Genomic DNA, 26927 nt, shown 5'->3' on the forward strand with positions numbered 1-26927 from the left:
AGGTGCTGCTGTCAGTGAATAGCAGCCAGTAATACATTATCATAAAGGCGCTGCTGTCAGTGAATAGCATCCAGTAATACATGACCATAAAGGTGCTGCTGTCAGTGAATAGCATCCAGTAATACATGACCATAAAGGCGCTGCTGTCATTGAATAGCAGCCAGTAATACCATGATCATTAAGGTGCTGCTGTCAGTGAATAGCATCCAGTAATACATGATCATAAAGGCGCTGCTGTCAGTGAATAGCAGCCAGTAATACATGACCATAAAGGTGCTGCTGTCAGTGAATAGCATCCAGTAATACATGACCATAAAGGTGCTGCTGTCAGTGAATAGCAGCCAGTAATACATGATCATAAAGGTGCTGCTGTCAGTGAATAGCATCCAGTAATACCATGACCATAAAGGCACTGCTGTCAGTGAATAGCATCCAGTTATACATGACCATAAAGGTGCTGCTGTCAGTGAATAGCATCCAGTAATACATGACCATAAAGGTGCTGCTGTCAGTGAATAGCAGCCAGTAATACCATGACCATAAAGGTGCTGCTGTCAGTGAATAGCAGCCAGTAATACCATGATCATTAAGTTGCTGCTGTCAGTGAATAGCATCCAGTAATACATGACCATAAAGGCGCTGCTGTCAGTGAATAGCAGCCAGTAATACCATGATCATTAAGGTGCTGCTGTCAGTGAATAGCATCCAGTAATACATGATCATAAAGGCGCTGCTGTCAGTGAATAGCAGCCAGTAATACATGACCATAAAGGTGCTGCTGTCAGTGAATAGCATCCAGTAATACATGACCATAAAGGTGCTGCTGTCAGTGAATAGCAGCCAGTAATACATGATCATAAAGGTGCTGCTGTCAGTGAATAGCATCCAGTAATACCATGACCATAAAGGCACTGCTGTCAGTGAATAGCATCCAGTTATACATGACCATAAAGGTGCTGCTGTCAGTGAATAGCATCCAGTAATACATGACCATAAAGGTGCTGCTGTCAGTGAATAGCAGCCAGTAATACATGATCATAAAGGCGCTGCTGTCAGTGAATAGCATCCAGTAATACATGATCATAAAGGCGCTGCTGTCAGTGAATAGCAGCCAGTAATACATGACCATAAAGGTGCTGCTGTCAGTGAATAGCAGCCAGTAATACCATGACCATAAAGGCGCTGCTGTCAGTGAATAGCAGCCAGTAATACATGATCATAAAGGTGCTGCTGTCAGTGAATAGCATCCAGTAATACATGACCATAAAGGTGCTGCTGTCAGTGAATAGCAGCCAGTAATACATGATCATAAAGGCGCTGCTGTCAGTGAATAGCAGCTGACCATAAAGGTGCTGCTGTCAGTGAATAGCAGCCAGTAATACCATGACCATAAAGGCGCTGCTGTCAGTGAATAGCATCCAGTAATACATGACCATAAAGGTGCTGCTGTCAGTGAATAGCAGCCAGTAATACATGACCATAAAGGTGCTGCTGTCAGTGAATAGCAGCCAGTAATACATGACCATAAAGGTGCTGCTGTCAGTGAATAGCAGCCAGTAATACATGATCATAAAGGCGCTGCTGTCAGTGAATAGCAGCCAGTAATACCATGATCATAAAGGCGCTGCTGTCAGTGAATAGCAGCCAGTAATACATGATCATAAAGGCGCTGCTGTCAGTGAATAGCAGCCAGTAATACATGATCATAAAGGCGCTGCTGTCAGTGAATAGCAGCCAGTAATACCATGATCATAAAGGCGCTGCTGTCAGTGAATAGCAGCCAGTAATACATGACCATAAAGGTGCTGCTGTCAGTGAATAGCAGCCAGTAATACATGATCATAAAGGTGCTGCTGTCAGTGAATAGCATCCAGTAATACATGACCATAAAGGTGCTGCTGTCAGTGAATAGCATCCAGTAATACATGACCATAAAGGTGCTGCTGTCAGTGAATAGCAGCCAGTAATACCATGATCATAAAGGCGCTGCTGTCAGTGAATAGCAGCCAGTAATACATGATCATAAAGGTGCTGCTGTCAGTGAATAGCATCCAGTAATACCATGATCATAAAGGCGCTGCTGTCAGTGAATAGCATCCAGTAATACCATGATCATAAAGGTGCTGCTGTCAGTGCATAGCATCCAGTAATACATGATCATAAAGGCGCTGCTGTCAGTGAATAGCATCCAGTAATACATGATCATAAAGGTGCTGCTGTCAGTGAATAGCAGCCAGTAATACATGACCATAAAGGTGCTGCTGTCAGTGAATAGCATCAGTAATACATGACCATAAAGGTGCTGCTGTCAGTGAATAGCATCAGTAATACATGATCATAAAGGCGCTGCTGTCAGTGAATAGCAGCCAGTAATACCATGATCATAAATGCGCTGCTGTCAGTGAATAGCAGCCAGTAATACATGATCATAAAGGTGCTGCTGTCAGTGAATAGTATCTAGTAATACCATGATCATAAAGGTGCTGCTGTCAGTGACTAGCAGCAAGTAATACCATGATCATAAAGGCGCTGCTGTCAAAGAATAGCAGCCAGTAATACATGATCATAAAGGCGCTGCTGTCAGTGAATAGCATCCAGTAATACCATGATCATAAAGGTGCTGCTGTCAGTGAATAGCATCCAGTAATACCATGATCATAAAGGTGCTGCTGTCAGTGAATAGCAGCCAGTAATACCATGATCATAAAGGTGCTGCTGTCAGTGAATAGCATCCAGTAATACATGATCATAAAGGTGCTCCTGTCAGTGAATAGCATCCAGTAATACATGACCATAAAGGTGCTGCTGTCAGTGAATAGCAGCCAGTAATACATGACCATAAAGGTGCTGCTGTCAGTGAATAGCATCCAGTAATACATGACCATAAAGGTGCTGCTGTCAGTGAATAGCAGCCAGTAATACATGACCATAAAGGTGCTGCTGTCAGTGAATAGCATCCAGTAATACATGATCATAAAGGTGCTCCTGTCAGTGAATAGCATCCAGTAATACATGATCATAAAGGTGCTGCTGTCAGTGAATAGCAGCCAGTAATACATTATCATAAAGGCGCTGCTGTCAGTGAATAGCATCCAGTAATACATGACCATAAAGGTGCTGCTGTCAGTGAATAGCAGCCAGTAATACATGACCATAAAGGTGCTGCTGTCAGTGAATAGCAGCCAGTAATACCATGATCATAAAGGCGCTGCTGTCAGTGAATAGCATCCAGTAATACATGATCATAAAGGCGCTGCTGTCAGTGAATAGCATCCAGTAATACATGACCATAAAGGTGCTGCTGTCAGTGAATAGCATCCAGTAATACATGACCATAAAGGTGCTGCTGTCAGTGAATAGCATCCAGTAATACATGACCATAAAGGTGCTGCTGTCAGTGAATAGCAGCCAGTAATACCATGATCAAAAAGGCGCTGCTGTCAGTGAATAGCAGCCAGTAATACATGACCATAAAGGCGCTGCTGTCAGTGAATAGCATCCAGTAATACATGATCATAAAGGTGCTGCTGTCAGTGAATAGCAGCCAGTAATACATGACCATAAAGGTGCTGCTGTCAGTGAATAGCATCCAGTAATACATGACCATAAAGGTGCTGCTGTCAGTGAATAGCAGCCAGTAATACATGATCATAAAGGCGCTGCTGTCAGTGAATAGCAGCCAGTAATACATGACCATAAAGGTGCTGCTGTCAGTGAATAGCATCCAGTAATACATGACCATAAAGGTGCTGCTGTCAGTGAATAGCAGCCAGTAATACATGATCATAAAGGTGCTGCTGTCAGTGAATAGCAGCCAGTAATACCATGATCATAAAGGCGCTGCTGTCAGTGAATAGCAGCCAATAATACATGACCATAAAGGTGCTGCTGTCAGTGAATAGCAGCCAGTAATACATTATCATAAAGGTGCTGCTGTCAGTGAATAGCATCCAGTAATACATGATCATAAAGGCGCTGCTGTCAGTGAATAGCAGCCAGTAATACATGACCATAAAGGTGCTCCTGTCAGTGAATAGCAGCCAGTAATACATGACCATAAAGGTGCTGCTGTCAGTGAATAGCAGCCAGTAATACATGACCATAAAGGCGCTCCTGTCAGTGAATAGCAGCCAGTAATACATGATCATAAAGGTGCTGCTGTCAGTGAATAGCAGCCAGTAATACATGACCATAAAGGTGCTGCTGTCAGTGAATAGCAGCCAGTAATACATGATCATAAAGGCGCTCCTGTCAGTGAATAGCATCCAGTAATACATGATCATAAAGGTGCTGCTGTCAGTGAATAGCAGCCAGTAATACATGACCATAAAGGTGCTGCTGTCAGTGAATAGCAGCCAGTAATACATGACCATAAAGGTGCTGCTGTCAGTGAATAGCATCCAGTAATACATGACCATAAAGGTGCTGCTGTCAGTGAATAGCAGCCAGTAATACATGATCATAAAGGCGCTCCTGTCAGTGAATAGCATCCAGTAATACATGATCATAAAGGTGCTGCTGTCAGTGAATAGCAGCCAGTAATACATGACCATAAAGGTGCTGCTGTCAGTGAATAGCAGCCAGTAATACATGACCATAAAGGTGCTGCTGTCAGTGAATAGCATCCAGTAATACATGACCATAAAGGTGCTGCTGTCAGTGAATAGCAGCCAGTAATACATGACCATAAAGGTGCTGCTGTCAGTGAATAGCATCCAGTAATACATGATCATAAAGGTGCTCCTGTCAGTGAATAGCATCCAGTAATACATGATCATAAAGGTGCTGCTGTCAGTGAATAGCAGCCAGTAATACATTATCATAAAGGCGCTGCTGTCAGTGAATAGCATCCAGTAATACATGACCATAAAGGTGCTGCTGTCAGTGAATAGCAGCCAGTAATACATGACCATAAAGGTGCTGCTGTCAGTGAATAGCAGCCAGTAATACCATGATCATAAAGGCGCTGCTGTCAGTGAATAGCATCCAGTAATACATGATCATAAAGGCGCTGCTGTCAGTGAATAGCATCCAGTAATACATGACCATAAAGGTGCTGCTGTCAGTGAATAGCATCCAGTAATACATGACCATAAAGGTGCTGCTGTCAGTGAATAGCATCCAGTAATACATGACCATAAAGGTGCTGCTGTCAGTGAATAGCAGCCAGTAATACCATGATCAAAAAGGCGCTGCTGTCAGTGAATAGCAGCCAGTAATACATGACCATAAAGGCGCTGCTGTCAGTGAATAGCATCCAGTAATACATGATCATAAAGGTGCTGCTGTCAGTGAATAGCAGCCAGTAATACATGACCATAAAGGTGCTGCTGTCAGTGAATAGCATCCAGTAATACATGACCATAAAGGTGCTGCTGTCAGTGAATAGCAGCCAGTAATACATGATCATAAAGGCGCTGCTGTCAGTGAATAGCAGCCAGTAATACATGACCATAAAGGTGCTGCTGTCAGTGAATAGCATCCAGTAATACATGACCATAAAGGTGCTGCTGTCAGTGAATAGCAGCCAGTAATACATGATCATAAAGGTGCTGCTGTCAGTGAATAGCAGCCAGTAATACCATGATCATAAAGGCGCTGCTGTCAGTGAATAGCAGCCAATAATACATGACCATAAAGGTGCTGCTGTCAGTGAATAGCAGCCAGTAATACATTATCATAAAGGTGCTGCTGTCAGTGAATAGCATCCAGTAATACATGATCATAAAGGCGCTGCTGTCAGTGAATAGCAGCCAGTAATACATGACCATAAAGGTGCTCCTGTCAGTGAATAGCAGCCAGTAATACATGACCATAAAGGTGCTGCTGTCAGTGAATAGCAGCCAGTAATACATGACCATAAAGGCGCTCCTGTCAGTGAATAGCAGCCAGTAATACATGATCATAAAGGTGCTGCTGTCAGTGAATAGCAGCCAGTAATACATGACCATAAAGGTGCTGCTGTCAGTGAATAGCAGCCAGTAATACATGATCATAAAGGCGCTCCTGTCAGTGAATAGCATCCAGTAATACATGATCATAAAGGTGCTGCTGTCAGTGAATAGCAGCCAGTAATACATTATCATAAAGGCGCTGCTGTCAGTGAATAGCATCCAGTAATACATGACCATAAAGGTGCTGCTGTCAGTGAATAGCATCCAGTAATACATGACCATAAAGGTGCTGCTGTCAGTGAATAGTAGCCAGTAATACCATGATCAAAAAGGCGCTGCTGTCAGTGAATAGCAGCCAGTAATACATGACCATAAAGGCGCTGCTGTCAGTGAATAGCATCCAGTAATACATGATCATAAAGGTGCTGCTGTCAGTGAATGGCAGCCAGTAATACATGACCATAAAGGTGCTGCTGTCAGTGAATAGCATCCAGTAATACATGACCATAAAGGTGCTGCTGTCAGTGAATAGCAGCCAGTAATACATGATCATAAAGGTGCTGCTGTCAGTGAATAGCATCCAGTAATACATGACCATAAAGGTGCTCCTGTCAGTGAATAGCATCCAGTAATACATGACCATAAAGGTGCTGCTGTCAGTGAATAGCAGCCAGTAATACCATGATCATAAAGGCGCTGCTGTCAGTGAAAAGCAGCCAGTAATACATCACCATAAAGGCGCTCCTGTCAGTGAATAGCATCCAGTAATACATGATCATAAAGGTGCTGCTGTCAGTGAATAGCAGCCAGTAATACATGATCATAAAGGCGCTGCTGTCAGTGAATAGCAGCCAGTAATACATGATCATAAAGGCGCTGCTGTCAGTGAATAGCAGCCAGTAATACATGATCATAAAGGCGCTGCTGTCAGTGAATAGCAGCCAGTAATACCATGATCATAAAGGCGCTGCTGTCAGTGAATAGCAGCCAGTAATACATGACCATAAAGGTGCTGCTGTCAGTGAATAGCAGCCAGTAATACATGATCATAAGGCGCTGCTGTCAGTGAATAGCATCCAGTAATACATGACCATAAAGGCGCTGCTGTCAGTGAATAGCAGCCAGTAATACCATGACCATAAAGGTGCTGCTGTCAGTGAATAGCATCCAGTAATACATGACCATAAAGGTGCTGCTGTCAGTGAATAGCAGCCAGTAATACATGATCATAAAGGCGCTGCTGTCAGTCAATAGCAGCCAGTAATACATGACCATAAAGGTGCTGCTGTCAGTGAATAGCAGCCAGTAATACATGATCATAAGGCGCTGCTGTCAGTGAATAGCATCCAATAATACATGACCATAAAGGTGCTGCTGTCAGTGAATAGCATCCAGTAATACATGACCATAAGGCGCTGCTGTCAGTCAATAGCAGCCAGTAATACATGACCATAAAGGTGCTGCTGTCAGTGAATAGCAGCCAGTAATACATGACCATAAAGGTGCTGCTGTCAGTGAATAGCACCCAGTAATACATGACCATAAAGGCGCTGCTGTCAGTGAATAGCAGCCAGTAATACCATGATCAAAAAGGCGCTGCTGTCAGTGAATAGCAGCCAGTAATACATGATCATAAAGGTGCTGCTGTCAGTGAATAGCATCCAGTAATACATGATCATAAAGGTGCTGCTGTCAGTGAATAGCATCCAGTAATACCATGATCATAAAGGTGCTGCTGTCAGTGAATAGCATCCAGTAATACATGACCATAAAGGTGCTGCTGTCAGTGAATAGCAGCCAGTAATACATGACCATAAAGGTGCTGCTGTCAGTGAATAGCATCCAGTAATACATGATCATAAAGGCGCTCCTGTCAGTGAATAGCAGCCAGTAATACATGACCATAAAGGTGCTGCTGTCAGTGAATAGCAGCCAGTAATACATGACCATAAAGGTGCTGCTGTCAGTGAATAGCAGCCAGTAATACATGATCATAAAGGTGCTGCTGTCAGTGAATAGCATCCAGTAATACCATGATCATAAAGGCGCTGCTGTCAGTGAATAGCAGCCAGTAATACATGACCATAAAGGCGCTGCTGTCAGTGAATAGCAGCCAGTAATACCATGATCATAAAGGTGCTGCTGTCAGTGAATAGCATCCAGTAATACATGACCATAAAGGTGCTGCTGTCAGTGAATAGCAGCCAGTAATACATGACCATAAAGGTGCTGCTGTCAGTGAATAGCATCCAGTAATACCAATATCATAAAGCTGTTGTCACAGTATTGTTTGGTATTGCTGGTCTTTAAAAATAATGAAAGCAGGAATTAAGGGACCGGGATGTGGATGAGGCCGTGGTGCTGCGGCTGGTGATGGATCCGGCGTTGCAGGGAGAGCACATGTTCCGTCTTGGACTCCTCCATGTTCCAAGCAGGCACCAGGGTGTGCAACATGTACTGACAGGTCCCTATAGGCTACCCAGAGTGCAGGCAATGGTCAACACTTCCTCCGTGGGATCCTCTTCACCAAACTCACCCTGAGTTTGAGGTCCTACAACTCATCTCCTTTCAAAGTAGTAAAGTTGTTTCAGCCACAAACCATGAGCAGTCAGTCATGCTGTATGATGGTCTTCTAGCTTGTCATGTGGCGCATCCAACTGCCCCTCCCCCAGTAACGGAAATTCCACGATTCCCGAGTACTTTTCATTGAGGATGAGGACCATCAGTGGAGACCTGTGATGAAACACAACTTCCAGCGGCTGTATGTGATACATACATTTTATGTGATCCAACATGGGTGGAAGGCAGTGATACCAAAGTCCTGGGCAGCCATCAGACCACGCAAAAGGGGCCAAGGTTTAGAAGTCAACCTCTAGCTATGTCTGCTATTGCCGGCGCTGAAGGATCCAGAAAACAAAGACCGTCCCAAAGAGCCTACAGCGCGGCATTTATTTCATAGAGTGCAGTAGAAAAATAGGTGTTGCTACCAGGGGGGTAAAGGGGTGTTGGCTCCAGGCCCCCGGGACTTTGAGAGGCCCAATGATGAGCTGTCAACTCAATCTGTGTCCCTGGGAACGCCGATAGGCCCGAAATTATTAAAGCCCTAGCGCCAGTTTTCTCTCTCACTTTGCACTGTGACTGTGACACTGCTTGTACTTTGTATTTATAAAGTGTCTGCGCCAGTTTTGTGCTGCAGCTTCTCTGCGTCCCACAAGACAGAAACATGGTGCAATCTGCCGGGGCAGTGAAGGGGGCACCAGATTCATGAAGACTCGATTCCTGAATCTGCCGCCCTCTGCACACTACACAGGCAAATTGCTCATTGTACAGACTTCACAATGAAGATAAAATAATGGGGGTCATTTACTAAGGCCCCGATTCGCGTTTTCCCGACGTGTTACCCGAATATTTCCAGTTTGCGCCGATTTTCCCTGTATTGCCCCAGGATTTTGGTGCACGCGATCGGATTTTGGCGCATCGGCGCCGGCATGCACGCGACGGAAATTGGGGGGCGTGGCCGAACAAAAACCAGACGGATTCTGAAAACCGCCGCATTTAAAAAAAAAAAATGTATCGCGAAAATTGCACTTACCTGCGCTAGGAATAGGCCGGTGAATTGCAGGGCATTCCAGCGGGCCTCGGGGAACTTCAGCTCAGCAGCGCCACCTGGTGGACGGCGGAGGAACTACCTTAGTGAATCGCCGGAAGACCCGAATCCACCGCAGAGATTGCAAATGGACCGGGTAAGTAAATCTGCCCCAATATCCTCGATTCCAGCACTGGAGCTCATGATGAGAGGTTACATTAGTGGTGGAAATACACTAGTAACTTTACAATCATGGTAGTGTCACATGCTATTCACTGACAGCAGCTGCTTTATCAATTTTCTAGAGCAGAAAACTTTACAGATACAGGACCTTCAAGATCTTGCTGCATGACACAGTAAATGCTAATAATCAGGTCTGGTCTTTGCACGTGTTGCTTTATAATCCTGTATAATCAGTAAGAATATTCCTGCACTGATGCATTGCTTCAATTCTTTTAAAGGGCAATTATTTCAGATTTCCACCTGTTCCCAATAATAAGTGACTCCTCTATACACCTGAAAAGGGTAATTGCTGTTTGTTGTGAAGTCTTTTCTATCTGAATGGCCCTATATGTTGAATAGCAAGCTCCGCTTAGATCTGTCTCCTGTGATGGCGTCTGGACGTGTGACCCTGCTAATATAGTGAAGTCACATGTCCAGCCCGGCCAATCACAGGCTTGCCTATGCCTATGGTTACTATGGCTGCTCCAGCCATCAATAAAGCAGTTTTTCCTGAACATGAACTTAGTTCCCTAACAGCAGCGCTTTTCGGTCTCCAGTTCTCAGGGTCCTTAACCCGCCAAATTCGGTATGTTCTCGACATGATAAAAAATATAATTGGGGATGTTTTAGGTATGCATTAAAACCACTGAAAACCCCACATAGGGAAGAGAGTGCGCACAAGCCCTGAGAAAGTTGCAATTCCTTGTGAATGTTCAGATATTGCAACTATTTTCCCCCTCCGCTACCTCCACAGGTTACAGACAGGCAGCACCTGCCATAGAATTAACCGGCTGCACAGTCTTCTGTTATATATATCAAGAGGCCGAAGACTGAGGGAAATACCGATAGGATCATCGTAATATCTCAGAACCAAAGTGCTAGAAATTCAGGGCAAACATCAAATTATCAGAGACAAACAGAGATAAGAAAACATGACGGAGCGCTCCAGGGAGGAGGAGGACTCCAGGGAGGAGGAGGACTCCAGGGAGGAGGAGGACTCCAGGGAGGAGGAGGACTCCAGGGAGGAGGAGGACTCCAGGGAGGAGGAGGACTCCAGCGAGGCTGAAGATGTGGGAATATTCATATGGTGTTTCTGGACCATATAAGAGTCTGGCACAGAAGTCTCCAGAGTCACCTGCAATCTTCTCACAGAGGTGAAGGAACACGAGATCCAGCGATGGAGGACACAGGTGACAATTCCAGTCCTTATCATTATTTTCATCATCTTATATTTTTCATCTTCCACATCTACATCTTCTGCTCAACTTTTCCTAAGAATCTTCCCCCTTAGTCCTCTCCCCATACTTAGTCCTCTCTCCATGCTTAGTCCTCTCTCCATGCTTAGTCCTCTCTTTATAATTAGTCCTCTCTTTATACTGAGTCTTCTCTAAATACTTAGTCCTCTCTACATACTTAGTTCTCTCTATACTTTGTCCTCTCTCCATACTTAGTCCTGTCTACATAATTAGTCCTCTCTCCATGCTTAGTCGTCTCCCCATGCTTAGTCGTCTCCCCGTGCTTAGTCCACTCTCCATGCTTAGCCCTCTCTGCATACTTAGTCCTCCGTCCATACTTAGTCCTCTGTTCAAACTTAATACTCTGTCCATACTTAGTCTTCTGTCAATACTTAGTCCTCTCTGCATGCTTAATCCTCACCCCACGATTAGCTCTCTCCATAATTTGTCCTCTCCCCATAATTAGTCCGCTCAACATACTTAGTCCTCTCTTTATACTAAGTCTTCTCTAAATACTTAGTCCTCTCTACATACTTAGTCCTCTCTACATACTTAGTTGTCTCTCCATACTTAGTCCTCTCTCCATACTTAGTCCTGTCTACATAATTAGTCCTCCCTTGATAATTAGTCCTCTCTACATACTTAGTCCTCTCTGCATACTTAGTCCTCCCTTGATAATTAGTCCTCTCTCCATTCTTGTCCTCTCTCCATGCTTAGTCGTCTCCCCATGCTTAGTCGTCTCCCCGTGCTTAGTCCACTCTCCATGCTTAGCTCTCTCTCCATACTTAGCCCTCTCTCCATACTTAGCCCTCTCTGCATACTTAGTCCTCTATCCATACTTAGTCCTCTGTCTGTACTTAGTCCTCTGTCCATACTTAGTCCTCTGTCCATACTTAATCCTCTGTCCAAACTTAATACTCTGTCCATACTTAGTCTTCTGTCAATACTTAGTCCTCTCTCTATGCTTAATCCTCACCCCACGATTAGCTCTCTCCATAATTTGTCCTCTCCCCATAATTAGTCCTCTCAACATAGTTAGTCCTCTCTCCATACTTAGTCCTCTCTGCATACTTAGTCCTCTGACCATACATAGTTTTCTGACCATACTTAGTCCTCTCTCTATACTTAGTCCTTTCTCCATTCGTAGTACGTTGTCCTTACTTAGTCCTCTGTCCATTCTTAGTCCTCTCTCCATACGTAGTCCTCTTTCCATACTTAGTCCTCTGTCCATACTTAATCCTCTGTCCATACTTAATCCTCTGCCCATACTTAATTCTCTGTCCATACTTAGTATTCTGTTCATACTTAGTCATATGTCAATACTTGGTCCTCTCTCCATGCTTAGTCCTCTCTCCATACTTAGTCCTCTCTCCATGCTTTGTCCTTTCTCCATGCTTTGTCCTCTCTCCATGCTAAGTCCTCTCTCCATGCTAAGTCCTCTCTCCATACTTAGTTCTCTCTCCATACTTAGTCCTCTCCACATACTTTGTCCTCTCCACATACTTAGTCCTCCGTACATACTTAGTCCTCTCTACATATTTAGTCCTCTCTACATACGTAGTCCTCCCTAGATACATAGTCCTCTCTCCATGCTTAGTCCTCTCTGCATACTTAGTCCTCTCCCCGTGCTTAGTCCTCTCCCCGTGCTTAGTCCTCTCCCTGTGCTTAGTCCTCTCCCTGTGCTTAGTCGTCTCCCCGTGCTTAGTCCTCTCTGCATACTTAGTCCTCTCTCCATTCTTAGCCCTCTCTGCATACTTAGTCCTCTGTCCATACTTAGTCCTCTCCCATCGATAGTCCTCTGTCCATACTTAGTCCTCTGTCCATACTTAATACTCTGTCCATACATAGTCTTCTGTCCATACTTATTCTTCTCTCCACGATTAGACCTCACTCCATGCTTAGTCCCCTCTCCATGCTTAGTCCCCTCTCCATGCTTAGTCCCCTCTCCATGCTTTGTCCTCTCTCCATGCTTAATCCTCTCTCCATGCTTAATCCTTACCCCACACTTAGCCCTCTCTCCATACTTTGTCCTCTCCCCATAATTAGTCCTCTCAACATACTTAGTTCTCTCTCCATCCCTCCATACTTAGTCCTCTTTGCATAATTAGCTGTCTGACCATTCTTAGTCCTCTGACCATACATAGTTTTCTGCCCATACTTAGTCCTCTCTCTATACTTAGTCCTTTCTCCATTCGTAGTCCGCTGTTTATACTTAGTCCTCTGTCCATACTTAGTCCTCTCTCCATACGTAGTCCTCTTTCCATACTTAGTCCTCTGTCCATACTTAATCCTCTGCCCATACTTAATTCTCTGTCCATACTTAGTCTACTGTTCATACTTAGTCATCTGTCAATACTTGGTCCTCTCTCCATGCTTAGTCCTCTCTCCATACTTTGTCCTTTCTCCATGCTTTGTCCTCTCTCCATGTTAAGTCCTCTCTCCGTGCTTAGTCCTCTCCTCATACCTAGTCGTCTCCCTAAACTTCGTCCTGTCCCCATACTAATTCCTGCCACCATGCTTAGTCCTCTCACCGAACTTTGTCTTATCTCCATACTTAGTCCTCTCTCCAAACGTAGTCCTCTGCCCATACTTAGTCCTCTCTGCATACATAGTCCTCTATCCATATGTAGTGCTCTGTCCATACTTAGTCCTCTGTCCATACTTAGTCCTATCTCCATACTTAGTCCTCTCGCCATAAGTAGTCCTCTGTCTTTACTTAGCCCTCTGTCCATATTTAGTCCTCTCTCCATATGTAGTCCTCTGTCCATACTTAGTCCTCTGTCCATACTTAATACTCTGTCCATACTTAGTCCTCTTTCCATGCTTAGTCCTCTCTTCATACATAGTCCTCTCTCCATACTTAGTCTTTTGCCAATACTTAGTCCTCTCCCTATTTTTTGTCCTCTCTCGACACTTAGTTCTCTCTCCATACTTAGTCCTCTGCCCATACATAGTCCTCTGCCGATACCTATTCCTCTCTCCATATGTTGTCCTCTGTCCATACTTAGTCCTATGTCCACACTTTGTCCTCTCTCCATACATCGTCCTCTGTCCATTTTTAGTCCTCTGTCCATTTTTAGTCCTCTTTCCATACTTAATCCTCTGCCGATACTTAATACTTTGTCCATACTTAATCCTCTGTCCATACTTAGTCCTCTGTCCATACTTAGTCCTCTCAACATACTTAGCCCTCTCTTCTTGCTTAGTCCTCTCTACATACTTATTCCTCTGTCCATACTTAGTCCTATCTCCATACTTAGTCCTCTGTACAAACTTAGTCCTATGTCTATACTTAGTCCTCTGTCTATACTTAGTCCTCTGTCCATATTAAATCCTCTGTCCAGACTTAGTCCTCTGTCCAAACTTAGTCCTCCTTCCATACTTAGTCCTCTTTCCATACTTAGTCCTCTTTCCATATTAAGTCCTCTGTTCATAATTATTCCTTGGTCTATACTTAGTCCTCTGTCTGTACTTAGTCGTCTTCCATACTTAGTCCTCTGTCCATACTTAGTCTTCTGTCCATACTAAGTCCTCTCTCCAAACTTAGTCCACTGTCTCTACTTAGTGCTCTGTCCGTACTTAGTGCTCTGTCCTTACTTAGTCCTCACTCCATACTTAGTCCTCTGTCCATACTTAATCCTATGCCCATACTTAGTCCTCTGTCCATACTTATTCCTCTGTCCATACTTAGTCCTCTGTCTATACTTAGTTCTCTGTCCATATTAAATCCTCTGTCCAGACTTAGTCCTCTGTCCAAACTTAGTCCTCCTTCCATACTTAGTCCTCTTTCCATACTTAGTCCTCTTTCCATATTAAGTCCTCTGTTCATAATTATTCCTTGGTCTATACTTAGTCCTCTGTCTGTACTTAGTCGTCTTCCATACTTAGTCCTCTGTCCATACTTAGTCTTCTGTCCATACTAAGTCCTCTCTCCAAACTTAGTCCACTGTCTCTACTTAGTGCTCTGTCCGTACTTAGTGCTCTGTCCTTACTTAGTCCTCACTCCATACTTAGTCCTCTGTCCATACTTAATCCTATGCCCATACTTATTCCTCTGTCCATACTTAGTCCTCTGTCTATACTTAGTTCTCTGTCCATATTAAATCCTTTGTCCATACTTAGTCCTCTGTCCATATCTAGTCCTCCTTCCATACTTAGTCCTCTGTCTATACTTAGACCTCTTTCCATACTTAGTCCTCTCTCCATATTTAGTCGTCTGTCCATACTTATTCCTCGGTCTATACTAAGTACTCTGTCTATACTTAGTCCTTTCTCCATACTTAGTCCTCTATCCTTACTTAGTCCTCTGTCCATACTTAGTCCTCTGTCCATACTTAGTCCTCTCTCCATACTTAATCCTCTGACCAAACTTAGTCCACTGTCTATTCTTAGTCCTCTGTCCATACTTAATGCTCTGTCCATACTTAGTCCTTTGTTCATACTTAGTCCGCTGTCCATACTTAGTCCTCTGTCCATACTTAGTCCTCTCTCCATATTAGAGCTTTCTCCATACTTAGTCGTTTCTACAAACTTATTCCTCCCTCTGTCCATACTTAGTCCTCTGTCCATACTTAACCCTCTGTCCATACTCAGTTCTCTGTTCAAATTTAGTCCTTTGTCTATACTTAGTCCTCTGTTAATACTTAATCATCTGTCCATACTTAGTCCTCTGTCCATACATAGTCCTCTGTCCATACTTAGTCCTCTGTCCATACTTAGTCCATTGTCCATACTTAGTCCTCTGTTCATACTTAGTCCCCTCTCCCTACTTAATCCTCTCTGCTTACTTAGTCCTATCTCCATACATAGTCCTCTCTCCATACTTCATCCTTTCTCCATACTTAGTCCTCTCTTCATACTTAGTCCTCTCTCCATACTTAGTCCTCTCTCCATACTTAGTCCTCTCTCTATCATAGTCCTCTCACCATCATAGTCCTCTCTCCATCATAGCCTCTGTCCATACTTAGTCCTCTTTCCATACTTAGTCATCTGTCCATACTTAGTCCTCTGTCCATACTTAGTCCTCTCTCCTTTATATTCCTCTCACCATCATAGTCCTCTCTCCATCATAGTCCTCTCTCAATACTTAGTCCTCTCTGCCTACTTAGTCCTCTATCCATACTTACTCCTCTCTCCATACTTCGTCCTCTGTCCATACTTCATCCTCTCTCCATAATTAGTCCTCTCTCCATCATACTCCTCTCTTCTTTATAGTCCTCTGTCCATAATTAATCCTCTTCCCATTCTTAGTTATCTGTCCAAACTTAGTCCTCTGTCCAAACTTAGTCCTCTGTCCATACTTAGTCCTCTGTCTATAAAGAATGCAAATAAGTTTTCCAAGGTGTTAAATGGTAAATAATACCTCCTTTTGCTACCTTGAAAGGCAGCCCATTTTACATCAAGTATGACCTACAAGAAGTCTAAATACATGATGTGGGATTAAGCCAAACCAGTATATCTATTCCATAAGGAACAGACTCCCAACTGTAGACAGCACTGTTTCGACCTGGCTGGGTCTCCTTAGTACAGCGTAGGGAACTGATTTGACTATGTGAGAGGCTATAGTCAAATCAGTTCCCTACACTGTACTGAGGGGACCCAACCAGGTTGAAACAAGGTAGCAAAAGGAGGTATTGTTTTCCACTTAACACCTTGGAAAACTTATTTCCATTTTTCCCAGAATTCCCTAGTGGAGCATCTATGGCTTTATGTCTCCACACGCCTTTATGGTGGCTTTAATTGGCAATCTCTCCATAAGGAGAACACCTATTGTCTGATCCTCTGTCTATACTTAATCCACTGTCCCTACTTAGTCCTCTGTCCCTACTTTGTCCTCTCTTTCTACTTTGTCCTCTCTTTCTACTTTGTTCTCTCTCCATACTTAGTCCTCTGTTAATACTTAGTCCTCTCTCCAAACTTAGTCCTCTCTAAATACTTAGTCATCTTAACTTACTTAGTCCTCTCTCCATACTTAGTCCTCGGTTTATACATTGTCCTCTCTCCTTCCTTAGTTCTCTCTCCATACTTAGTCTTTCACCATACTTAGTCATCTGTCCATACTTAGTCCTCTCTTCATACTAACTCCTCTCACCATACCTAGTCCTCTCTCCATACTTAGTCTTCTCTCCATACTTAGTCCTCTCTCCATACTTAGTCCTCTGTCCATACTTAATGCTCTGTCCATACTTAGTCCTTTATCCATACTTAGTCATCTGTCCATACTTAATCCTATGTCCATACTTAGTCCGCTGTCCATGCTTAGTCCGCTGTCCATACTTAGTCCTCTGAACATACTTTGTCCTCTGTCCATACTTAGTCCTCTCTCCATACTTAGTACTCTCTACATATTAGACCTTTCTTTATACTTAGTCGTCTGTACACACTTATTCCTTCCTCTGTCCATACTTAATCATCTGTCCATATTTAGTCATCTGTCCATAATTAGTCCTCTCTCCATACTTTGTCCTCTGTCCATAGTCAATTGTCCATACTTAGTCCTCGGTTCATACTTAGTCCCCTCTCCCTACTTAGTCTTCTCTCCCTACTTAGTCCTCTCTCCTTTCTTAATCCTTTCTCCATACTTCGTCCTCTGTCCATACTTAGTCCTCTGTCCATACTTTGTCCTCTCTACATACTTCGTCCTTTGTCCAAATTTAGTCCTCTCTCCATACTTAGTCCTCTCTCCATACTTAGTCCTCTGTCCATCATAGTCCTCTCGCCATCATAGTCCTCTCGCCATCATAGTACTCTCTCCATCATAGTCCTCTCTCCCTACTTAGTCCTCTCTCCCTACCTCGTCCTCTCTCAATCATAGTCCTCTCTCCATCATAGTCCTCTGTCGATACTTAATCCTCTGTCCATACTTAGTCCTCTGTCCTTACTTAATCCTCTGTCCATAATTAGTCCTCTGTCCATAATTAGTCCTCTCTCCATCATAGTCCTCTGTCCATAATTAATCCTCATCCCATACTTAGTTCTCTGTCCATACTTATTCCTCTGTCCAAACTTAGTCCTCTGTCTATACTTAGTCCTCTGTCTATACTGAGCCCACTGTCCCAACTTAGTCCTCTGTCCATACTCAGTCCTCTTTCCATACTTAGTCCTTTCTCCATACTTAGTCATCAGTCTAAACTTAGTCCTCCCTCCATACTTCATCCTTTCTCCATACTTTATCCTCTCTCTATACTTAGTCCTCTCTCCATACTTAGTTCTCTCTCCATACTTAGTCCTCTGTTAATACTTAGTACTCTCTTTCTACTTAGTGCTCTCTTCCTACTGTCCTCTCTCCAGACGTATTCCTCTCTCCATACTTAGTCATCTGTCCTTTTTTAAACCTCTCTCCATACTTAGTCCTCTATCCATTCTTACTCCTCTGTCCATACTTAATCATCTGTCCATACTTAGTCCGCTGTCTATACTTAGTCCTCTCTCCATACTTAGTCCTCTCTCCATACTTTGTCCTCTCTCCATACTTAGTCCTCTCTCCATACTTAGTCCTCTCTCCATAATTAGTCATCTGTCTATACTTAGTCCTCTCTCCATCATAGTCCTCTCTCCATCATAGTCCTCTATCTATACTTAGTCCTCTCTCCATATTTATTCATCTCTTCCTACTTAGTCCTCTTTTCTTACTTAGTCCTCTCTCCATCAAAGTCCTCTGTCCATCATAGTCCTCTATCCATACTTAGTCCTCTGACGATAAATAGTCCTCTCTCCATCATACTCCTGTCTCCACACTTAGTCCTCTCCCCATACTTAGTCTTCTCCCCATACTTAGTCTACTCTTTATACTTAGTCCTCTCATCATACTTAGTCCTCTCTCTATACCTAGTCCTCTCTCCATACTTAGTCCTCTCTCCATACTTAGTCCTCTGTTAATACTTAGTCCTCTCTCCCTACTTAGTCCTCTCTGCCTACTTCGTCCGATCTCCATACTTAGTCCTCTCTCCTTACTTAGTCCTCTCTCCATACATAGTCCTCTCTCCATATTTAGTCCTTTGTTTATTAGTCCTCTCTCCCTACTTAGTCCTCTCTCTCTATTTAGTCCCCTCTCCATACTTCATCCTCTCTCCATCATTTTCCTCTCTCCATACTTAATCCTCTCTCCATCCTTACTCATCTGTCCTTACTCAGTCCTCTCTCATTTATAGTCCTCTCTCCATCATAGTTCTCCCTCCATACTTAGTCCTTTCTCCATACTTAATCCTCTTTTTATACTTAGTCCTATCTCCATATTTAGTCCTCTCTCCCTACTGAGTCCTTTGTCACTAATTAGTCCTCTCTCCATCATAGTCCTCTCTCCATCATAGTCCTCTCATCATACTTATTTCTCTCTCAATACCTAGTCCTCTCTTCATACTTAGTCCTCTCTCCATACATAGACCTCTGTCCATACTTAGTCCTCTCTCCATACTTATTCATCTGTCCATACTTAATCCTCTGTCCATACTTAGTCCTCTCTCCCTACTTAGTCCTCTCTTCCTACTCACTCCTCTCTCCCTACTTAGTCCTCTCTCCATGCTTAGTCCTCTTTCCATACTTAGTCCTCTCCATACTTATTCATCTGTCTATACTTAGTCCTCTCTCCATCAAAGTCCTCTCACCATCATAGTCATGTCTCCATCATAGTCCTCTACCCATACTTAGTCCTCTTTCCATATTTAGTCTTCTCTCCCTACTTAGTCCTCTCTCCATCATAGTCCTCTCTCCATCATAGTCCTCTGTCCATACTTAGTCCTCTGTCTATACATAGTCCTCTCTCCATCATAGTCCTCTCATCATACATAGTCCTCTCTCCATACTTAGTAATCTGTCTATACTTAGTCCTCTCTCCATACTTAGTCCTCTCTCCATACTTAGTCCTCTCTCCATACTTAGTCCTCTGTCCATACTTTTTCATCTCTCCATCATAGTCCTCTCACCATCATAGTCCACTGTCCATACTTAATTCTCTGCCCATACTTAGTCATCTGTCCTTACATAGTTCTCTCTCCTTACTTAGTCCTTTCTCCATACTTAGTCCTCTCTCCATACTTAGTCCTCTCTCCATACTTAGTTATCTGTCCAAACTTAGTCCTTTCTCCCTATTTAGTCCTCTCTCCCTACTTAGTCCTCTCTCCATACTTATTCATCTGTCTATATTTAGTCCTCTCTTCGTCATAGTCCTCTATCCATACTTAGTCCTCTCTCCAAATTTTGACATCTTTCCCTAATTAGTTCTCTTTTCCTACTTAGTCCTCTCTCCATTATTGTCCTCTTTCCATACTTAGTCCTCTCTCCATACTTAGTCCTCTCTCCATACTTCATCCGTTCTCCATACTTTATCCTCTCTCCATACTTCATCCGTTCTCCATACTTTATCCTCTCTGCATACTTAGTCCTCTCTGCATACTTAGTTCTCTCTCCATACTTAGTCCTCTGTTAATACTTAGTCCTCTCTTTCTACTTAGTCCTCTCTCCAGACTTAGTACTCTCTCCATACTTTGTCCTCTCTCCATACTTAGTCATCTGTCTATACTTAGTCCTCTCTCCATCATAGTCCTCTCTCCATATTTAGTCATCTCTCCCTATTTAGTCCTCTCTCCATCATAGTCCTCTATCCATACTTAGTCCTCTCCCCATCATAGTCCTCTCCCCATACTTATTTCTCTCTCCATACTTAGTTTTCTGTCCATACTTAGTCCTCTTTACATGCTTAGACCTCTCATCTTACTTATTCCTCTGTCCATACTTAGTCCTCTCATCATACTTATTCTTCTCTCCATACATAGTCATCTCTCCATCAGAGTCCTCTCTCCACACTTAGTCCTCTTTACATACTTAGTTCTCTCATCTTACTTATTTATCTCTCCATACATAGTCCTCTCTCCATCAGAGTCCTCTCTCCACACTTAGTCCTCTCCCCATACTTAGTCCTCTCCCCATACTTAGTCCTCTCATCATACTTAGTCCTCCGTCTATTCTTAGTCATCTGTCCATACTTAGTCCTCTGTCCATATTTAGTCATCTGTCCATACTTAGTCCTCTATCCATATTTAGTCCTCTCCCCATGCTTAGTCCTTTCTCCATACTTAGTCCTCTGTCCATACTTAATCCTCTGTCCATACTTAGTCCTCTCTCCATACTTAGTCCTCTGTCCATACCTAGTCCTCTGTCCATACTTAATCCTCTGTCCATACTTAGTCCTCTCTCCATACTTAGTCCTCTTTCCATACTTTGTCCTCTCATCTTACTTATTCCTCTGTCCATACTTAGTCCTCTCATCATACTTATTCTTCTCTCCATACATAGTCCTCTCTCCATCAGAGTCCTCTCTCCACACTTAGTCCTCTCTCCATCAGAGTCCTCTCTCCACACTTAGTCCTCTCCTCATACTTAGTCCTCTCCCCATACTTAGTCCTCTCCCCATACTTAGTCCTCTCTCCATCAGAGTCCTCTCTCCACACTTAGTCCTCTCCTCATACTTAGTCCTCTCCCCATACTTAGTCCTCTCATCATACTTAATACGCTGTCCATACTTAGTCATCTGTCCATACTTAGTCCTTTCCCCATACTTAGTCCTCTCTCCATACTTAGTCCTCTGTCCATACCTAGTCCTCTGTCCATACTTAATCCTCTGTCCATACTTAGTCCTCTCTCCATACTTAGTCCTCTTTCCATACTTTGTCCTCTCATCTTACTTATTCCTCTGTCCATACTTAGTCCTCTCATCATACTTATTCTTCTCTCCATACATAGTCCTCTCTCCATCAGAGTCCTCTCTCCACACTTAGTCCTCTCTCCATCAGAGTCCTCTCTCCACACTTAGTCCTCTCCCCATACTTAGTCCTCTCCCCATACTTAGTCCTCTCTCCATCAGAGTCCTCTCTCCACACTTAGTCCTCTCCTAATACTTAGTCCTCTCCCCATACTTAGTCCTCTCATCATACTTAGTACGCTGTCCATACTTAGTCATCTGTCCATACTTAGTCCTTTCCCCATACTTAGTCCTCTGTCCATACTTAGTCCTCTGTCCATATTTAGTCCTCTGTCCATATTTAGTCCTCTGTCCATACTTAGTCCTCTGTCCATACTTAGTCCTCTCTCCATACTTAGTCCTCTCTCCATACTTACTCCTTTGTCCATACTTAGTCCTCTCTTCATACTTAGACCTCTCTCCATACTTAGACCTCTCTCCATACTTAGTCCTCTTTCCATAATTAGTCCTCTGTCCATAATTAGTCCTCTCTCCATTATAGTCCTCTGTCCATAATTAATCCTCATCCCATACTTAGTTCTCTGTCCATACTTATTCCTCTGTCCAAACTTCGTCCTCTGTCTATACTTAGTCCTCTGTCTATACTGAGCCCACTGTCCCAACTTAGTCCTCTGTCCATACTCAGTCATCTTTCCATACTTAGTCCTTTCTCCAAACTCCATCCTTCTCCATACTTTATCCTCTCTCCATACTTAGTCCTCTATCCATACTTATTCCTCTGTCCATACTTAATCATCTGTCCATACTTAGTCCCCTGTCTATACTTAGTCCACTCTCCATACTTAGTCCACTCTCCATACTTAGTCCTCTCTCCCTACTTAGTCCTCTCTCCATAATTAGTCATCTGTCTATACTTAGTCCTCTCTTTATCATAGTCCTCTCACCATCATAGTCCTCTCTCCTTCATAGTCCTCTATCTATACTTAGTCCTCTCTCCATATTTATTTATCTCTCCCTACTTAGTCCTCTCTCCATACTTAGTCCTCTCTCCATAATTAGTCATTTGTCTATACTTAGTCCTCTCTCCATCAAAGTCCTCTCACCATAATAGTCCTCTGTCCATCATATTCCTCTATCCATACTTAGTCCTCTGCCGATAAATAGTCCTCTCTCCATCATAGTCCTTTCTCCACACTTAGTCCTCTCCCCATACTTAGTCTTCTCCCCATACTTAGTCTACTCTTCATACTTAGTCATCTCATCATACTTAGTCCACTCTCTATACCTAGTCCTCTCTCCATACTTAGTCCTCTCTCCATATTTAGTCCTTTGTCCATACTTAGTCCTCTCTCCATTCTTATTCATCTCTCCTTACTTAGTCCTATCTCCATACTTAGTCCTCTGTTAATACTTAGTCCTCTCTCCCTACTTCGTCCTATCTCCATACTTAGTCCTCTCTCCATACTTAGTCCTCTCTCCAGACTTAGTCCTCTCTCCATATTTAGTCCTCTGTTTATTAGTCCTCTCTCCTTATTTAGTCCTCTCTCTCTATTTAGTCCACTCTCCATACTTTATCCTCTCTCCATCATTTTCCTCTCTCCATACTTCATCCTCTCTCCATCATTTTCCTCTCTCCATACTTACTCATCTGTCCTTACTCAGTCCTCTCTCATTTATAGTCCTCTCTCCATCATAGTCCTCCCTCCATACTTAGTCCTTTCTACATACTTAATCCTCTTTTTATACTTAGTCCTATCTCCATATTTAGTCCTCTCTCCCTACTGAGTCCTTTGTCACTAATTAGTCCTCTCTCCATCATAGTCCTCTCTCCATCATAGTCCTCTCATCATACTTATTTCTCTCTCAATACCTAGTCCTCTCTTCATACTTAGTCCTCTCTCCATACATAGACCTCTGTCCATACTTAGTCCTCTCTCCATACTTATTCATCTGTCCATACTTAAACCTCTGTCCATACTTAGTCCTCTCTTTCTACTTAGTCCATACTTAGTCATCTGTCTATACTTAGTCCTCTCTCCATCAAAGTCCTCTCACCATCATAGTCATGTCTCCATCATAGTCCTCTATCCATACTTAGTCCTCTTTCCATATTTAGTCCTCTCTCCCAACTAAGTCCTCTCTCCATCATAGTCCTCTGTCCATCATAGTCCTCTGTACATACTTAGTCCTCTGTCTATACATAGTCCTCTCTCCATCACAGTCCTCTCTTCATACATAGTCCTCTCTCCATACTTAGTAATCTGTCTATACTTAGTCCTCTCTCCATACTTAGTACTCTTACCATACTTAATCCTCTGCCCATACTTAGTCATCTGTCCCTACATAGTTCTCTCTCCTTACTTAATCCTTTCTCCATACTTAGTCATCTGTCTATACTTAGTCATCCCTCCATCATAGTCCTCTCACCATTATAGTCCTCTCTCCATCATAGTCCTCTCTGCATACTTAGTCCTTTCTCCATATTTAGTCATCTCCCCCTACTTAGTCCTCTCTCCATCATAGTCCTCTGTCCATCATAGTCCTCTGTCCATGCTTAGTCCTCTGTCTATACATAGTCCTCTCTCCATCATAGTCCTCTCATCATACTTATTCCTCTCTCAATACCTAGTCCTCTCCCCATACTTAGTCCTCTCTCCATACTTAGTCCTCTCTTCATACCTAGTCCTCTCTCCATACTTAGTCCTCTCTCCATACGTAGTCCACTGTCCATACTTAGTCCTCTCTCACTACTTAGTCCTCTCTCCATCATAGTCCTCTGTCCATACTTAGTCCCCTGGCCATACGTAGTCCTCTCTACAGTATAGTCCTCTCACCATACTTATTCCTCTCTCCATACTTAGTCCTCTCTCCATTCTTAGCCCTCTCTCCCTACTTAGTCCTCTGTCCATACTTAGTCCTCTCTCCATACTTAGTCTTCTCTCAATACTTAGTCATCTGTCCAGACTTAGTCCTCTGTCCATACTTAGTCCTTTCTCCCTACTTAGTCCTCTCTCCATACTTAGTCCTCTCTCCATACTTATTCATCTGTCTATATTTAGTCCTCTTTTCCTACTTAGTCCTCTCTCCATCATAGTCCTCTTTCCATACTTAGTCCTCTCTCCATACTTAGTCCTCTCTCCATACTTAGTCCTCTCTCCATACTTAGTCCTCTCTCCATACTTCATCCGTTCTCCATATTTTATCCTCTCTCCATACTTAGTTCTCTCTCCATACTTAGTCCTCTGTTAATACTTAGTCCTCTGTTAATACTTAGTCCTCTCTTTCTCTTAGTACTCTCTCCATACTTAGTCATATGTCCTTTTTTAGTCCTCTTTTCATACTTAGTCCTCTCTCCTTACTTAGTCCTCTCTCCATACTTAGTCCTCTCTCCATTCTTAGTCCTCTTTCCGTACTTAGTCTACTGTCTATACTTAGTCCTCTCTCCATCATAGTCCTCTCATCATCATAGTCCTCTCTCCATCATACTCCTCTATCCATCCTTAGTCCTCTCCCTATCCTTAGTCCTCTCCCCATACTTAGTCCTCTCATCATACTTATTCCTCTCTCCATACTTAGTTTTCTGTCCATACTTAGTCATCTCTCCATACTTAGTCAAATTTACATATTTAGTCCTCTCATCTTACTTAATCCTCTGTCCATACTTAGTCCTCTCATCATACTTATTCTTCTCTCCATACATAGTCCTCTCTCCATCAGAGTCCTCTCTCCACACTTAGTCCTCTCCCCATACTTAGTCCTCTCCCCATACTTAGTCCTCTCATCATACTTAGTCCTCTGTCCATACTTAGTCTTCTGTCCATATTTAGTCCTCTCCCCATGCTTAGTCCTCTCTCCATACTTGGTCCTCTCTCTATACTTAGTCCTCTCTCCATACTTAGTCCTCTCATCTTACTTATTCCTCTCATCTTACTTATTCCTCTGTCCATATTTATTCTTCTCTCCATACATAGTCCTCCCTCCATCAGAGTCCTCTCTCCACACTTAGTCCTCTCCCAATACTTAGTCCTCTCCCCATACTTAGTCCTCTCATCATACTTAGTACGCTGTCCATACATAGTCATCTGTCCATACTTAGTCCTCTCTTCATGCTTAGTCCTCTCTCATTACTTAGTCCTCTCTCCATCTTAGTCCTCTCTTCATGCTTAGTCCTCTCTCATTACTTAGTCCTCTCTCCATCATAGTCCTCTCTCCATCATAGTCCTCTGTCCATACTTAGTCCTTTGGCCATACTTAGTCCTCTCTACAGTATAGTCCTCTCATCATACTTATTCCTCTCTCCATTCTTAGTCCTCTCTCCCTACTTAGTCATCTGACCATACTTAGTCCTCTCTCCATACTTAGTCCTCTCTCCATACTTAGTCATCTGTCCAGACTTAGTCCTCTGTCCATACTTAGTCCTTTCTCCAAATTTTGTCATCTCTCCCTAAATAGTCCTCTTTTCCTACTTAGTCCTCTCTCCATCATAGTCCTCTTTCCATACTTAGTCCTCTCTCCATACTTAGTCCTCTCTCCATACTTAGTTCTCTCTCCATACTTAGTCCTCTGTTAATACTTAGTCCTCTGTTAATACTTAATCCTCTCTTTCTAATTAGTCCTCTCTCCAGACTTAGTACTCTCTCCATACTTAGTCATCTGTCCTTTTTTAGTCCTCTCTCCATACTTAGTCCTCTCTCCATACTTAGTCATCTGTCTATACTTAGTCCTCTCTACATCATAGTCCTCTCACCATCATAGTCCTCTCTCCATCATAGTCCTCTCACCATCATAGTCCTCTCTCCATCATAGTCCTTTATCCATACTTAGTCCTCTCTCCATATTTAGTCATCTCTCCCTATTTAGTCCTCTCTCCATCATAGTCCTCTAGCCATACTTAGTCCTCTCCCCATCCTTAGTCCTCTCCCCATACGTAGTCCTCTCATCATACTTATTCCTCTCTCCATACTTAGTTTTCTGTCCATACTTAGTCCTCTCTCCATACTTAGTCCTCTTTACATACGTAGTCCTCTCATCTTACTTATTCCTCTGTCCATACTTAGTCCTCTCTTCATACGTATTCTTCTTTCCATACATAGTCCTCTCTCCAACAGAGTCCTCTCTCCACACTTAGTCCTCTCCCCATACTAAGTCCACTGCCCATACTTAGTCCTCTCATCATACTTAGTCCTCTGTCTATTCTTAGTCATCTGTCCATACTTAGTTATCTGTCCATACTTAGTCCTCTGTCCATATTAAGTCCTCTCTCCATACTTAGTCCTCTGTCCATATTTAGTCCT

General features: G+C 43.1%; 1 protein-coding gene across 1 annotated transcript in view; it reads left to right on the forward strand.

Moving 5' to 3' along the window:
• The first annotated feature begins 10746 nt into the window (after window positions 1-10746).
• LOC140084284 (uncharacterized) overlaps window positions 10747-26927 on the forward strand; it is a 111179-nt gene continuing 94998 nt past the window's right edge. Inside the window, exon 1 of the mRNA XM_072126439.1 lies at window positions 10747-10892. Coding sequence (XP_071982540.1) covers window positions 10787-10892 — 106 coding nt within the window. The 5' untranslated portion in view covers window positions 10747-10786. The remainder of the gene's footprint in view (window positions 10893-26927) is intronic.

Source organism: Engystomops pustulosus, chromosome 1, assembly GCF_040894005.1.
Source record: "Engystomops pustulosus chromosome 1, aEngPut4.maternal, whole genome shotgun sequence".
NCBI classification, from domain to species: Eukaryota; Metazoa; Chordata; class Amphibia; order Anura; family Leptodactylidae; genus Engystomops; species Engystomops pustulosus.